The sequence below is a fragment of the Sorex araneus genome, chromosome 7 (genome assembly GCF_027595985.1).
Source record: "Sorex araneus isolate mSorAra2 chromosome 7, mSorAra2.pri, whole genome shotgun sequence".
NCBI lineage: Eukaryota > Metazoa > Chordata > Mammalia > Eulipotyphla > Soricidae > Sorex > Sorex araneus.
Genome location: NC_073308.1, coordinates 61,321,493 through 61,338,362, shown reverse-complemented (window position 1 = coordinate 61,338,362; position 16,870 = coordinate 61,321,493). Strand labels below are relative to the sequence as shown.

At 40.8% G+C, this 16,870-nt stretch overlaps 1 protein-coding gene across 4 annotated transcripts in view; it reads right to left on the bottom strand.

The window, feature by feature from the left end:
• The window catches only part of LRBA (LPS responsive beige-like anchor protein), a 560,234-nt gene that overhangs the window by 130,840 nt on the left and 412,524 nt on the right, over positions 1–16,870 (bottom strand). For all 4 annotated transcript variants that reach the window (XM_055144432.1, XM_055144433.1, XM_055144431.1 and 1 more), the window contains 2 exons: positions 15,013–15,153; positions 13,745–13,864 (listed from right to left, as the gene is read on the bottom strand). In XM_055144432.1, coding sequence (XP_055000407.1) covers positions 13,745–13,864; positions 15,013–15,153 — 261 coding nt within the window. The remainder of the gene's footprint in view (positions 1–13,744; positions 13,865–15,012; positions 15,154–16,870) is intronic.

The window sequence follows — 16,870 nt, the reverse complement described above, 5'->3', positions numbered from 1 at the left end:
ATTGCTCATGATCGTGTTTCAGTCATACAATGTTCCGATACCCATCCCTCCACCAGTGTTATTTTCCAACACCCAATTTCCCTCCCACCCTTTCAAGCCACTTTCCAGCCCCAGAGACAAAAAAGCCAAGGAAGGAAGGGGACGAAGGAGAGAAAGAAGCGGGCTGGACCCCAGGAAGGCCTGGGGAGTCTCTGTTCCTACTTTCTATAGACTGCCTCTGTCTGAGTGAGGAGAGGCAACTCTTTTGGGTGACTGGGAGCTCAGGCTGGATTTCTGCTCCTGTTCTTCCATAAACAGAGAACAGTCTACCAACCGCACTTGGCAACCTTATGGTGGTCCATTTGGGGAAGCAAGTCCCTTGGCACCAGGGCTTTGTCATCTGTATTTCTTTACCCAAGCTTGGATAATCCTAAGATTATACCAAGCATCCAAGAGACCAGGTGTCTGAGATAATGACAATGTGACTAAGATGGATTGGAGACGTGTGGGCTGATTTTCTAGGTACTGCGTACCACGGATGCTCACTCAGAGGTGGGGAAAAGAGCATCCTGCCCAAACCCCTAACCACTGTGAATGCATTCCCACGAGCAATATGAAGACTTGAGTTCAAATTGGGATATATGAATTATCCACTTTTATTGGTGCTTACAAGTTTATATGCAGTTTAATAATAAATTTATTAGTATATCTATTGATCATTATTTCTAGAAAATAAAGTGGCAGGAAGAATTCAATATGGGCAGAGACATAGTGTATTATTTAAATAGAAGAATAAAACTCACAAGAAGCTCTTCACTTATTTGATTTAAGACAGGTAGATGCAAAGGTTGACATAACATTGTTACTATGAAAAAAATTTATTCTTTTTACTCTTTAAAGTAATGAGGAGAGGAGAGGAGAGGAGAGGAGAGGAGAGGAGAGGAGAGGAGAGGAGAGGAGAGGAGAGGAGAGGAGAGGAGAGGAGAGGAGAGGAGAGGAGAGGAGAGGAGAGGAGAGGAGAGGAGAGGAGAGGAGAGAAAATTTTTCCCTATTAGATCACAGATCTATGTTACTAAATAAGTTAAAGAACTCGTTTATTTGTTAGAAATTTACTTGGTTCATTTTAAATTATTTTTGGTGGATACCTCCACTAGGCAGAAACAAAAGACATTCCAAATAATCAAGAGAAAATGCTATCTAAAAGATGGGGTGGTCAGAAGAATCTTTACAGAGAAGAAAATAATACTCTATATCCTCCTAAATAATACATGTCAAATATATATTGTTAAATAGCCTATGTGTTCTTCCTCTAAAGGCTCCCCAGAGACTGACATGTCCTTTCTTGGGGGGGCGTGGGGCTTTTTGGGTCACACCCGGCAATGCACAGGGTTTACTCCTGGCTCATGCACTCAGGAATTACTCCTGGCGGTGTGCAGGGGACTATATGGGATGTTGGGAATCGAACCCAGGTCGGCCGAGTGCAAGGCAAACACCCTACCCGCTGTGCCATCACTCCAGCCCCAGAGACTGACACGTCTTATTCACTATTATACCCCATTGCCAAGACACACGTGTGGCATACAGCAGCCATCCACTAAAAATCCGTTGAATGGATAATTTTTAAATGATATTTAAACTCAAACACAACAGAACACTGAGAAGAAACAGGGTGGGGAAAGGAGGAGCCAAACCAGAAATGACTTAAAGGCAGTCGTGGTGAAGGTGCAGTAACGTTGGGTGTCAAAACCAAAAACCCTAACAGTACTGTAATGTGGTTATTTAAACTACAATAAAAATTAAAAAATAACTTCCAAGATAAATAAGCAGAGATGCTAAGAGCTTTGATAAAAATGATACTTTCAGAAACACTACAGAGCAGGAAAGACATACATTATTTGTTTCCAATGATCAGGGAAGATCTGCCAAATTGCTTCAGAGGACTACCTCCACCTGGGAGAGGATGGCCACCAGGTGTAAGATCTGGGTGGGCTCAGACTCTGGGAAGCTCGAGATATGTAATTTAGTGATTTTCTATTATACGCATTATCTACGGTTAATAAAAAGGACACCACAGAGAAATCAAGGATCGTATTATATTTAAATTACATTTAAATTAAGGATTGTATTATATATTGAATAGATACTGCAATCTCAGGCTGGTAGACAGCTCGGTGGGTTGGAGGGTATGACCTGCATGTTGGAGCCCCCAGTTAGAATTTGGGTCCTGGCACCCCAAGGTTCCCTGGGCACTGCCGACCCCAACAGTGAGACCTGAGCATCTAACCAGGAGTCCATCCTTGAGCATCGCTAGGTTTGATTTGCCCCACAACATTTTGTATACATACATATGTAACCATTGCACCTATATTCACACATTTACATATATACATAAAACAACCTCATAAAGAAATCTGCATAAACCAATAGTTGATAGGAGCTGAATACCCTCTGAATATAAAATAAACATGATGAATTCAGATGAGATAAGTCAACAAGTAACCCCTCAAAATTAGTGGCTTTAAATATAGAGAGTGTCTAAATTTTACTCTGGATGATAGTGACATCTAAGTTCTATTATAGAAGTTCATTTTGACTCTAAAGCAATCATACTAAAAAATCATGCCTTGATATACTACCAAACATTACAACTCAAAATAATCTCCTTTGACAGATGAAATTTAGTAACGAAGTCAAAGATTATGTCTTTTTTAATACTTTGAGATGGACATTTACAGAGCAAAGTATGTTTTATATTCATCAGAAAAGAACATTCAGCTCTGGATAAAAAACATATGTTCAGCATGTCTTTAAAACATCAGTATAAAATGATAAGTAAACAACTCTGACAGAAGACAGAGATATTTACAATTTGCATTTTCTTCTGTATTGCTGATAATAATTTTAATTCCTATCACCGAATCAGGCAGTTGGAGCTAAGAGGCAGGTAATACGGTCAAAAGGCAGTATATCATTTCCTAAAATAAAAATCTGAAAGGTTCAACCCAGGGTTATGCCACCCTCCAGGATAAACTCATTGCTTTGATCACAAATCCCAAAGCTTTCATGGCATAATAACAAGGATTGGTTGTGACCTTACATATGCTTTGATTTTCTTTTCTTTTCTGGGGGGCCACACTTGGTGGTGTCCAGGGGCTACTCTCAGCTCCGTGCCTGGAAACTGGGGGGTGGATAGCCACATGGTGCTGAGGAGCAAAGCCAGAGCTCTGGACATAAAAAGTGAGTGCTCCCGCCTGGTTGGGGCACACATAGCAGGGAGGGAGGAGAGCGAGTGGGAGAGAGGAGAGGAGGGAGGGAGGGAGGGAGAGAGAAAAGAGTAGAGGGGAAGGAGGGAGGGAGAAGGGGGTGGAGAGAGAGGGAGAGAGAGACAGACAGGGAGAGAGAGAGGGAGAGGGAGAGGGAGAGAGGGAGAGGGAGAGAGGGAGAGGGAGAGGGAGAGGGAGAGGGAGAGAAGGGGAGAGAGGGAGAGAGAGGGAGAGAGGGAGAGGGAGAGGGAGAGGGAGAGGGGGAGAGGGAGAGGGGGAGGGAGAGGGAGAGGGAGAGGGAGAGGGAAAGGGAGAGGGAGAGGGAGAGGGAGAGGGAGAGGGAAAGGGAGAGGGAGAGGGAGAGAAGGAAAGTCCCCACCCTAGCGGCAGGCTGAGGAATGGGAGGTGAGAGGGAAATTGGGGACACGGGTGGGGAATGTACACTGGTGAAGGGACGGGTGTCGGAACACTGTATGACTGAAATCCAAACATGAACAACTTTGTAAAATCTGGGCTTACTCCTGACACTGCACTCAGGGATCACTTCTGGTAGTGCTCAGGAGACCCTGTGGGGTGTTGGGGATTGAAACCAGGTCGGTCACATGCAAGGCAAGCACCTGACCCTTTTCACTCTCAGTCTGGTGCTTTGGTTCTCTTGAGGTTTGATCCCCACTGATACGAGTTAGGCTCTGCAGACTGGCTCTATGATTTACCTTCACCTCCAATCACCGAACTAAAACTATCACTTCAGTAATACCTGAGCACCCAAAATCCAAATAAAATGCTTTTTTCTGAGCCTAGTTTTAATTGTACCCACATTCAAGTTTGAAATCCTGACAACGGCAAGGTGGCTAATTCAATGAACACACTTTTGGTCAGTGACAATAAAAGATATGAAAGCAAAATTTCAGCTTTTCTTCAACAGAAACACAACACATTTAGGGGGAAATCCAAATTAAGATTTCTAAACGGAAAAAGAAAAGAGTGGATGAACAGTGGTTTTACCTGTGTAGTATTTTAATTTTTCATATTTGTTTTGATAACATGAATAAGAGAAAAGTTTTGTAAAAGTTGGATCTGGACTGTGGGATGTAGCTCACGGGTGAGGTGAGCACGCATGAGGTGAGTTCTACCCCTGGCACCGCAGGGCATCAAGCAAGAGTGCCACTGGCGTGTGGCAGCAGGCCCACTGCCTGAGTGTGTGACTTCCCATGACACAGTGGGCAAACTCTGCACATGACCTGAGTGACCTGAAGGGACTGGAAAGGGAGGGCAAAGGTAAATTCAGACAGCAGAGTTCCAGGGGCCAGGATGTGGCTTTAGAGGCTGGACTCATGCCTAGTAAGGGGAAGGCCCTGAGTTTGAGTCCCACCACTGTGATCCCCAGTGCAGAAAGTGACCCAGGTTTTCTATCCCCAGCCCTGTGGGGTGTGACCCTACAACTGGGAGTTCTTCAGTGTTCATCAGAGACCAAACCAATTGCACTGAAGAGCACCTACCATCATTCCAAGTAGTGGCATATCAAGGTTTTGAAGGTGATGTCTACGTTTAATTTCTCCTGACTACTAGGTAAAATGTCATTTTTTTTTTTTAGTAAAAGACACATAACATTTTTTATGCTGAAGAAGGAAAATATATAATCCCTCTAGACAAATCCAATACCATGTCATTCAAATGCATTAAATTAAAAAATAATAGATCACACCTGACATAGTAGATCATGTATCTCAGTTTAACACAGTGTAGAGAATAAATAGGTTTGAATTTTGTTCTGCTCAACTTAATGTGCTTAATTTTTTTTCTAACTCTGCTCATCTAAACTGGCCATTTCGACAACCATGACCACTGCAAAGCAACAATTAAGATATAGCACAAAATTCTATATGCATGGAAAACAGGAACCATGAGAAAAGTTCCAAATGATAGTCTCAACTGGCTGATTCTTGAAGTCAACAGGCCACTGGCTAAGTAATCTGCTCATAGAAGCAGTTAACATAAGTCTAAAAACATTAGCAAAATTTACCTTAAAAAAGCCTATGCCTAGAGAGTATCTAGATAACAAATCATTGTCAATAAATAACTATCCTATTTATTTGGTCACACGAGGCAATGCACAGGGGTTACTCCTAGCTCTGCACTCAGTATTTACTCCTGGCGTTGCTCGTTGCTAGGGGGACCATATGGGATGCCGGAGATTGAATGCTGGTCAACTGTGTGTAAGGCAAATGCGCTGCCCACTTTAGTTTGGCCCCTAACTATCCTATTTAAGACAGATCTAATGTGTGTGTGTGTGTGTGTGTGTGTGTGTGTGTGTGTGTGTGTGTGTGTGCGCGCGTGCGCGCTCGCGTATGCATGCACTTACTAACAGACATGCTTCACTTTGTAAAGAATAAGCAGAAAATGTAAAGGCTGAGAGCAGGGACCACACCTGCTTCCATTCCTGGCTCTGTGCTCAGGGGACCAGATGTAGAGCCACGAATCAAACTGGGGTCAGCCACCATTACACTCGTTCTATCTCTATGGCACTCCAAGCTCACTATTTTACAGTTCTCTCCAGCTTTCAATAGGCTTTTACTTTCCACATTTGAATACTTTGCTGTCCCAAAGCTCCTTTCTTCAAGGAAAATGACATGGAAAGCAATAATAGACAATTAATACTGCAAAGAATACAGGAAGTGCTGGAAGATAAGGCATAAATCAAAGGCTGCAGGACACATATACAAATACAGTGCTGTGAGAATGCTTGACCAGTCCATAGCAGCGTCTGTGAACCCACTCATAAACGAGTCTGCAGTTATTTTGGGTTTGCAGGTCTGTGTTACCCTTGGCGGTGCAGGAGCTGATCCCAGCCAGGGTCTCTTGAGTAGCTCCCAGCGGTGCTGTGGGAAGGGCACACGGTGTTGGAGGTTGAACTTGGTTCTCCCCAACGCAAAGCATGAGCTCCAGTCCGCTGCACACCCTGCCCCCGGCCCTTGTCTATATTTCAACTGACTAGAATGATAGTATTACTAATAAAAAATAAACCACAGTTGATAAGAATGTGCACTTTTATAATTCAGGAAGACAAAACTGTCTTTTTAAGTGCTTAAAAAGATTTTTTTCTACCCAGTAAATAAGGAGCAAAAATAGAAAACTGTACAACTTCTTTTATTTTTTTAAATCCAAGAGCAAAAAATGAAATTATTACCTGGGTACATTACTTAACTTACGGATACATGAAGAAAATAAGTTAAAGAGATGTGATTAAAGACCGGAGATGCTGCTTGGCAACAGAACATCTTGCCCTGCTGCATTAGCCCTGGGCTTCATCTCAGCATGGCAACAAAAAGGGGGTGCGAGGGGGAGAGATGTGGTTAAATGAACAACATGCAACTTGTGCATAATATATGAAAATAAAAACGTTAGACACAAAGGTCTATTTAAATGTGAGTTTTGTATTTTTGAAAGAGGCAAGACAGCTTGAGCGCTAAGAAATTAAAAGGAAAAGAGAAACTAGCAAAAAAGAAAAGAGAAAGAAAGGAATCTTTTGCACTGTTGGTAGGAATATAAACGGAGTTGTCCACTACCAGAAAAACCTCAACAATCTGGAATTCCTTAAAAAAACAAAAGCCAAAAATCTTAAAATAGATCTACTCTGACCTATTTGTATGACCCAGCATTTCTGCTTCTGAGAATAGGCACAAAGGAAATGAAGGCAGGATACTGAAAAGATGCATGCATTCTCATGGTTGCTGGAGCACCATTCACATTAGCCAAGATACCAGAAGCTGCCTGCGATCTTATCAGCAAATGAACAGTAGAGGACACACACACACACACACACACACACACACACACACACACACACACACACACACCCCAATCAGGGATTATTATTACTCAGCCACAAGAAAAGACATTTTGCAACACACAGTAACACAGATGGACCCATGGAATGAGCTAATTCAGAGAGAGATAAGAACTAAATTATATTGCATACATGAAAACAGTAAAATTCACGGACACTAAAACAGTGTTTATCAGAGGAAGGGTGCCTGTGTGAAGGTACAGAAGAGATGATATTATGGGAACAAACCTTTAATGAGTAGTAAAAAAACCCTCGAAATGTAATATATACATATAAGGGGGAGAAAAGTAAGAAAGGGGACGAAGGACAAGAAGAAAGGAAGGACAGGGGCAGGAAAGAAAAGAAAAAGAAAGGAGGAATGAACGAAAATGAAATAAAGAAAAAAGAGTACACAAGCCAGAAATGAGTGAAGGTGAAATTTTTATTTGCTTTTGGCATTCAAAAATTTCTCAAATACTTTTAAAAAAATGTCTAAGAACAGGAGGAATAAATTATGAAAAAATTGTTAGGAAAATAAACAAATTATCTGAATTTAAGCCTTCTAAAGAACAAATCCATCAAGACGAATACTTCCAGCAATTATGCTCTATTAGCTCTAGCTAAACAGATTTCATAAATGGCTCTAATGCTGATGCCATCAGCACGCAGGGAATGTATGACGGCAGAGGGCAAGCTGACAGCGGGGCAGAAGCCTGGCTTATCTGCAGCTTCCACACCCCTGGGATTTCCACAGGAGAGAGGCTAAGTCAAAGGTCTCATGCTGGACAAATCTCTCAAGACACAAATAAAACTGTATCAAGATCAACTCCAGTCTGCATTGTTATTTCACCAGTGTGTGCCCATATTGTGAAGCTTGCAAGAATTCATCTTTGCAGTTAAAACCAAACCAAGTCTCTACATATTACTGCAACTTAGTTTTTCCAAGGTAACCCTCATCTCTTAGGCGTTAGCTGCACTGAACTTGACTGTACAAGCAGGCGAGGCAGTACTGACCCTGCTAACTTTTACTAAGCAGCAATGGTAACTATGAATCATCAGGTCAATTTTAAAAGTGAAACAGTTATGAGACAAACAGTGTGTCAGGGTGTCCTCACGAGCTGCTTTGAAAAAGCTCAGACAGTCAGAATTTGACCTGTCTTAGTGGGAAAAAATGTAGAAAATTAAATCATTAACAACTCTTGGTCAGCAGATGTCACTCAGCTATCAGTCCCGGCTGAAGGGCGCGACATCGCCTTCCTAAGATATGGACTTCCCGGGGGGCACTGCCCACCTGGGTCTGGATGCCACACACGATCCTGCTCCTCCAAAGTGCCTCTGTTCTTCCAGCCTGAGCACTGGCTCCTCTTTTTCTGGCATCTTTATTTTTTAAGTTAAAAAACATTTTCTTGGTTTGTTTTCTGGGGCCACACCCAGAGGTGCTCAGTTACTCCTGAGGCTCTGTGCTCGGGGATCACTCCTGGAGGTACTCAGGGAAACATATGGGGTGCTGAGATTAAACCTGCATCAACTGTGTACAAGTTGTGGAGAGCACACACACAGCAAATCAAACAAGTGTCTGTTTATAGAAAAACGTTACACTATCCTACAGACTTAAGCGGAGTATCTTAAAAGCATTACAGATGTTGATATTAGGCCACATCTGCCATTTGGAATTTCTTTTTCTCCTTTTCATACACACCAAGCACACAACACCAACCAGCAGAACAATGAGTAACCCCCGCCCCCAGGCACCCCCTGCCACACCCCTCGGCCTCCATGGGTCATGAATTTTCTCTGACTCTGTTCATATCCTTTTCCTCTCTCTTTAGCATTTCACTGAAACACTAATTTAGCACTGAATGTAGTGCCTGCCCTGTTCCAGTTATGGTTTTAAAATATGTAATGTCAGACAGAGCAACACGAGGAGAAGTGAAAGTAAGGGATGTCATTTTCCAAAGAGGAGGAGAAAGCCTTACTGAGAAGGTGACAAGTGAGCCAACATTTGGGAGGGACAAAGGGATGAATCCCAAAAGAACATTGCGAGGACATGTTCAGGTTAAAGGAGGGGAAAAGCCAAGGCCTGGGAGGGTGGGGTGGGGTTGAGTGTTTCCAGGCTATCAGGGAGGCGGCCTGAGCCACAGCAGGGTGAGCAAGGGATAACGATAAAGGTGGGGCCAGGAGGGAACAGGGTTTTGGCGGGGAGGGGTAAGTGATGGAGGGGCTGCGTTACAAGAACTTCACCTTCTCTTTCAACTTGCACAACCACTTACTAAAAGGCAGAGACTGTGAAAAGACTATATTTGAAGAGTAAGGATCAGGAATCCTTTTGAACACATTAAGTTATTATTATTATTATTATTATTATTATTATTATTATTGCTTTTTGGGTCACACCAGTCGATGCACAGTTACTCCTGTTTCATGCACTCAGGAATTACTCCTGGTGGTGCTTGGGGGACGATATGGGACGCCGAGAATCAAATCTGGGTCGGTCATGTGCAAGGCAAATGCCCTACCCTCTGTGCTATCGCTCCAGCCCAGAGCGATAAGTTTTGAGATATATTTTAAACATTCAAATGGAGATGTCAAAAAGGGCATTAGCAGAAGAAATGTTTGTGCATAAAGACAGATTTGGGAGCTGTATGACTCCTTTGGCATCCTGTAATTTGGTATCACTTGAAATCATCATAACTTACCGCCCACATCAGCATTAACATTCGTTTAAGAGTAAGGGGACCTGAAGTGAGTCTACTGCCCCAAAGAGTGGGGGTAGGAGAGAATCAGTAACAATGAACTAAGTAGAGAGGCTAAGATGTTGCCTAAAACGCAGATGTCAATTATTTAGTGTACTTATGAAACTTTAAGAGTCAGATTTGTTGCTTAAAATTCAGTCATAAAGGTTCAGGTTGATGAGGCCTTGAAACACAGATTCTCCTAGGAATTTAAAAATATTATTTATCACAGTCCTAATTCTCCAACTTAATTACAGAACTTCCTATTTCAGTCCCCAAATTCTATTACTGCTGCTTTCTGTCAGTTCGTATTTAGTTGATGCCCATCAGGAACCTCAGCGCTCAAGGAGGACGGCGGTATTCCTTATTCTGGAAACAAGGCTATGGCGTGGGCTGATTCTGTCACACTGGCTGCAGCGTGCAGAGTGTAGCTGCCTCCTGAGCAAGGCCCCAGGTCGGCTCTGCCCACGCAGCAGTTAGCCACAAGTGGCTACCAAACTCCCGAGATGTGGCTAATCTGTATAGAGCTGTGTTAGGAATAGCAAGAATGCTTAATAGATCTGAAATATCAACCTTCAGAAAAACAATGTAAAATATCTAATTATTAATTTTATATTGATTAGGTCTTGTAATGTTTCAACATAGCAGATTAAATATGTTATTAAAATTAATTTTACATGGTTCCATTTGTTTTTTAAAATAAAAAATTAATTTTCTTTTTAAAATATGACAAAAAAATTAAAATCACGAACATGGGGATCTAGAGAACATGGTTCTTTGAGTGCTGCCACCAGATATCCTTCAATACCCAGCTCAGAGCTGGGACAAGTCCCCAGCCCTGTTGGTTATACCCCCCACCTCAGTACACCCCCAATAAAATAAAGTGACAAATGTGGCTCGCATTTGTGGTTTCCACAATGCTTTTATTGGATAGTCCTATGTCTACTGAGAAAATTAATCAACTGTTTTCTTCAGGCACAATATAACTTATAAAGCATCAGGAGGGTCAGATATGAAATGACACTATTACTGATTAGATGCACAAGACTAAAAGTGATTCCTAAAAGGTTCAAATGACAAATCATAAAAAGACTAAACAACTGCCTTAGAAATATCTGACAAGGTCACTTTCTTGTCTAAAATTTTAAAAGAATGCATCTATTTCCTCTACTTTATATAAATAACCTTATTTTTCAGTAATACTTCTGAGAAACAGTACTATGCAAAGAATAGGAATTCTATTATATTAAAATGACATTTCCCTGCAGTAATAGAGTTAAGTGTAAGAAACGTTATCATGCTATTTTCAAAAACTATAACTAGATCTATCTACTTCACAACGTATTGTTGTAAAATTGATGAAAATATCTTATAATATGTACACTATATTGAAGAAGGCGTATGTTGGACCGGAGAGATAGTACAGTGTGTAGGTCACTTGCCTTGCACTGGTTCTGGGTTCAATCCCCGGAATCTTGTATGGTCCCCTGAGCACTGCCAGGAATGATTCCTGAGTACAGAGCCAGGAGTGACCCCCGAGCGACACTGGGTGTGATTCCCCAAAACAAAACAAAACCAAAACCAAAACCAAAAAGAAAAGGGATACGTTAAAATCCAACACCACTCAGATATTTCATTATTCTATTTCCACTGTTTGGATATTTTCCTTTAGTATTTCTAGAAACTCCAAGACAGCAGAAATAAAATTAATTATTAACTACAAGATAATATTGTTCTAACTAAAAAACAATGTCATATGCTCATGCAGTATCTATACAATTAACTGTTTTCTTATACATTTGTTCCTTACAACTAGAAAAATCTAAAGAGTTAAATATAACACTTTCAAAGGGGCATGTGAAAATTTTTAAAAAAGCATAATAAACCTTTCCTCTGTTTTAGAGGACCATCTATAAGAAGGTGCTGCAGAGCCTGTAATACATACTTCTCAAGTATTTGAAAGTCAATAAGTTCTAGGGCCCAAATTACCTGGTTATCAATATAGAAAATGAGATAATTTATCAATGTCCTATCCACCCTAAAGCAATTTGGTGGTTAAAAAAGGGAGAACATCGCTATCGGTTAGAGCAAGTGGTTTTCAGCACAGTGAGTCTTGAGAAATCTGTTCCGAACACCATCAGATCACAGTTAAGATGAAGCAGCTCCAATCAACCCAATGCCAGAAAATTTAAAAACAAGAATTAACTTCTCCCTTAACCTTACACTTTATTTCTTCATGTAGATAAAGTCAAAAAGTAAGTTCTAACATTTGTCTAATAATTGGGGTGCTCTATTAGATGATTTCAAGTGTATGTGAGACATAAAAGAAAACAAAAAGCAAGGCAAGGGAACAGGCAAAGCCAAATAAAAAAGCCACAAGCTGAGTTACAAAAGGGAGAGGAAATGAAGAGGAGGAGGGAGTCCCAGGGAAGGGGTGGAGGACAGACAGACAACCAGAGCCTCACATGCAGGCCCCCCACTCCCTGAGCCACATCCCCACCCCAACACACACAGTTTCACAGTCCAATGTTACCACACGAAAATTCATTTTAATCAAGGACTATATATAATAACTAGGTACAATGCTTTTCATTTTTGTTATTTCTTTTGGAGGGTTACATGTGGCAATGGTGCGGTGCTTCTGCTGGCTTAGTGCTCAGGGAACCAGGTGGTACTAGGAGTGGAATTCCGGCTTCTGCATATAAAGCCCGTGGGGCTAGCTCCCCAGGCCCAGTTTTTGATTTTTGAGAGTAATGGACAAGCATACATACAAGAGAACTCTTATTCCCTTCAACAGTGATGTCATCCTATACCAGCAGAGTCAGATGCTTTGAGAAGCAGCAATAGGTAAAAGATGACCTTCCAAACAGGGAGACGTGGAGCTGGGAAATAGCATGGTGGTTACACACAGGATGGTGACCCACGTTTGAGTCTGGGTACCACATGGTCCCCTAAGTATCGCTGGATGCAGCCCAGAAGGCCTCAGGCACCAGCATCCCTGGCTCCTCAGGGCCCAAGTGGCATCACAAACTCAGGCCCTTGTACTGAGCCGCTGGCGCAACTGTCCTCAGGCTGCAGATACAGACCCTGTAGGTCCCGAGCACCACTTGGAATGCTCCCAAATGGAAGAAATACAAAAGAAGAAAGAAAGGTAATAGTGCTTTTCTGATAATACTGTTTCATTCTTTGTGTATTGCTTCATTTATTGTGCTTGCTGCTTTACATTCCTACCATATTATCTCTTTACATAAATGGTTAAAGGATGGAAGAGAAAGTAAAAAGGTGAAGATGCAGAGCAAGGTAGCAATAAAGATCCAAAGGCAACAGAATGGGGAAAATGATGCCCACAACTGAGTTGGGAGGAGGGGGAGAAGAAAGAGGGAACTCAGGGCCCCGGGGAGGGAGTGGGTACCCCGGCAATGAGTGTGGTGTTGGAATTATGCACACAAGAAGCCATTATTAATATAATAGCATTGAAAACTACTGAATAGCAATTGAAAACATTTTAAAATGAAATAAAAGAATATTTAAAGGCAAAACGGTTAAGGCGCTTGCATAGCTTTGGCTGCAGCTATGACTAGTTTGAATCCCAGCTGTGATGGCCCCCAAACACTGCCAAGCATGGACGCGGAGCACAGGGCAAGGTATGCCCTAGCCCGCCCCTTACTCTCACCAATAAAAAGATTCCAAGTAGGAGGATAAGCCACACTCCATAACTGGAGACAGCAGGGAAGAGAGGAAAAGAAGGAAGGAGAGGGGAAGCAGGGGAGGCATAGGGACACAGATGAGAAATTCTAGAGAATGATTCTTGGCCATTTAGTTCAAGCCTCATCCTCTGAGGTTCATTTTAAGTAAACAGAGCAGCATCGCAGAAGAGAGATTGTCACTATTCATTCAACAGGAATGGTTGGTAATAATAACTGTGAAGCAAAACATTTCTCTACCTTAATATCAGATGTATCCCGCTGACTGTTTCGCCAAGCTCTGGAAATTGATGAAAAAGTTCGATCGGCATGATCAAATTTCCCTCCTTGCAAATTTAGGAAGTAAGTTGTGAAGGGTTCCTCAAAAAAAAAAAAGTAAAAATACTGTTATATACCTAAAGTTTTAAAAAGTCTATCTAAAAGCTTTAATGGATCACAGACTTTAGCCATACATCCTAGATATAAACTAAGAGTTACATTAGTATTCTTAATTGTTTCTGTTTCAGGAAACATTTTTCCAAGTTTGGTATGTGCAAGATTTTTAGAATCCACCTTTTCCAAGAACAATTTATTAACAACATTCAGACATAAATCAGATCACATTTTCTTCATAGTATGGTGAAGAAGTCTAATATGCAATTTTCCTATTGTTATGGTTCAACATTTAATTTATGATTAAGAGAAGAAAAATGTTTAGAAGATTTAAAAGCCTCCTCTTAGTTAAAGAACACTTAAACACATATTAGTAGATAATTGCTTGAAATTAGCTAAGCGCTATAAATTACTTCTAGGATTTATGTTCGCCTGTACCCTTCTAACAAGCTTTAATTAATGATGTGCTGCTAATGCTTTCCCAAAGAAATTACTTCCGAGTAAATGAATCACCTTTCAATTTTACAGAAACATGTCTTGTTTAACCAATATATTATCAATACGCAGCAGCCTTGGTGCAAACTACAAACATACCTTCTTCCATTAGGGACAGCTGAAGTTTTCAAAATAGATGAGTACACTCCTTTGTTTACATACTCTTACTTTAACAGATTATATTAGAAATTAAGCTACATTACAACTTAGAATCTGGTCAGATATTAGCCATTTGGAAGGGCAAAATTACAGAAAAAAAAGAATGAACACAATTCTAGTGAAATACTTCTATTTAATTATTTTTGTCTTGAGAGCCACCGTTGGCAGGGCAGAGGGCTTACTCCTGGCGCTGAGCTCAGGTATCACTCCTGGTGACTGGAGACCATATAGGGAGCATCGGATTGGACCCGGGTTGCCTACAGTCAGGCAAGGGCCCCATCCACTCTCTATTGCTCTGGCCCCTGTGAAACACTTTAAAGGGATTTTACGTGAGAGAGAAAAACTGCATACAAAAAGGACAGGGTACTTAAAACCTAAATTAATTTTTAAAAGTTTAGTATTCAAACATATTTTTAAGCATTATATAGTCTTCACAACATTAAATCTACTTATTCATAGTTTATTATTCAAATCAAACTTACTATTCTTAGCAGCCATGCAAGAACAAAACTTGCAGTTGAGTAATGAGTACCGTAGTGGAACTTTGGAACTTGATCGTCTTCCCAGGATTCATAGCGCTCTGCAAAAAATGCGGCTCTTTTTGGATTCAGAGCTCCAATTGGCTGCCAATGGGAAAGAAAAAGACAAGAACACATAAATGAAATCATCATTTATATTATGTTTTGTCTTCAAATGTAATCTTATTAGCAAACAAGAAAATGAAATTAAAAAGTGTATTATATATAGTGAGTTGAGAAAATATGTATTTACCATTAAAAAATGGTTATACTCAGAGTGTAGTTAGCAAGACATTTATTTTTCAATGCAGCTTAAATACACATATCAAAGTGGATAGATAAACTTGTCATATTTCAAAACTTTGACAAAAATGGTCTAACTCCTGTTGAGTTTAAGTCATTAATCAGTCCATCATAAGCCTTTCCATAGGAATAATTAAACACATTGAACAAGTTATATTCTAGAAAGCACCCATAAAATTGTATCACTGTATCACTGTCATCCTGTTGCTCGTCGATTTACTCGAGTGGGCACCAATAATATCTCTATTCCTCCCAGCCCTGAGATTTTAGCGGCCTTAGTGGCCTCTCCTTACTCATCTTTCCCAAAGATTGGAGGCTCTTTCAGGGTCAGGGGAATGAGACCTGTTATTGTTACTGTATTTGGCATATCTTATATGCCACGGGTAGCTTGCCAGGCTCAGCCCGTGCAGGCGGGATAATCATGGTAGCTTATCGGGCTCTTCGAGTATATTAAACGAAGACAAAAATCATATGATTATATAAACTGATACAGAGAAAGTCTTTGATAAGAAGGAGCATCCATTCATTATAAAAGCAGTCAACAGAACAGGGGTGGAAGGAACCTTCCTCAAGATAATAATGTCCTTTATAACAAACTTAACAGCCAGTACCATAGTTAATCATGAAAGACTGAAAGGATTCCCGCTGAGATCAGATACAAGGCAAGTATGTCACAAAATTGTACAAAATTGTACCAAAAAAAAAAATCTTGAAGCTAGAGCCCTAGCTTATGGTAGGTCTTGAGAAGAGGACAGAACAAAAATGGGACAACTAAAGAGTGGGAAGGAGAAAATTATTAAATGAGAAGGGGTTAAAAGTACTTCTAGGAAATTCTAGTAGTGTTAAGTATAACATTTAAAGTACAAAAATATACCTACAAGAAATATCAAAATATATAAACTTTTATAAAAAGAGCAGGCAGATGATGAGCTGATACTGCAAAACAGAATATTATAGCCTAAGGCCCTAAAGCAGCAAGGCAAAGTGCTAAAGAACTCAGGTTTACTGCAGCAACAGAACTTCCTTCTCCTGACTTAGTTCTCCTGAGTTATCAGAAAGTTGTCTGGTGCTCAGCCCAGTGGCAGTGGCCAACCAGGCCACACCCAGCAGTGTTTGGGGTCAGCCAGGGCTACATGCAGTAATGCTCAGGACCACCAAGATAGTAGGGCTTGGGGGTACCACGAGGTGCCTCAGACCAAAGACAAGGGCCTTGTTTTCAGTTGCTCCTTGGCTCCAGCTAGTACTTTTTAAAAACGGAGGCAAAGCTTGAATAGAGTAACTGCCTATAAGGTCTCTAGCACATTGCTTGGTATGAGAAGAGCTTAATGTTAACTGTATCATTATTATGAATGTTGCTGTTGTTAGCTAAATGCATAGATGCCACTGAACACTGTCAAAACCTATGGGTTACACACATGCATTTTTTCTTCCTTAAAGGCTCAAGAAAAGTTAAGACAAACTGCTTTAAGTAAAAGTTCATTTTCTTAAACTATTCTAATCTCTAGAAAATATATATCCT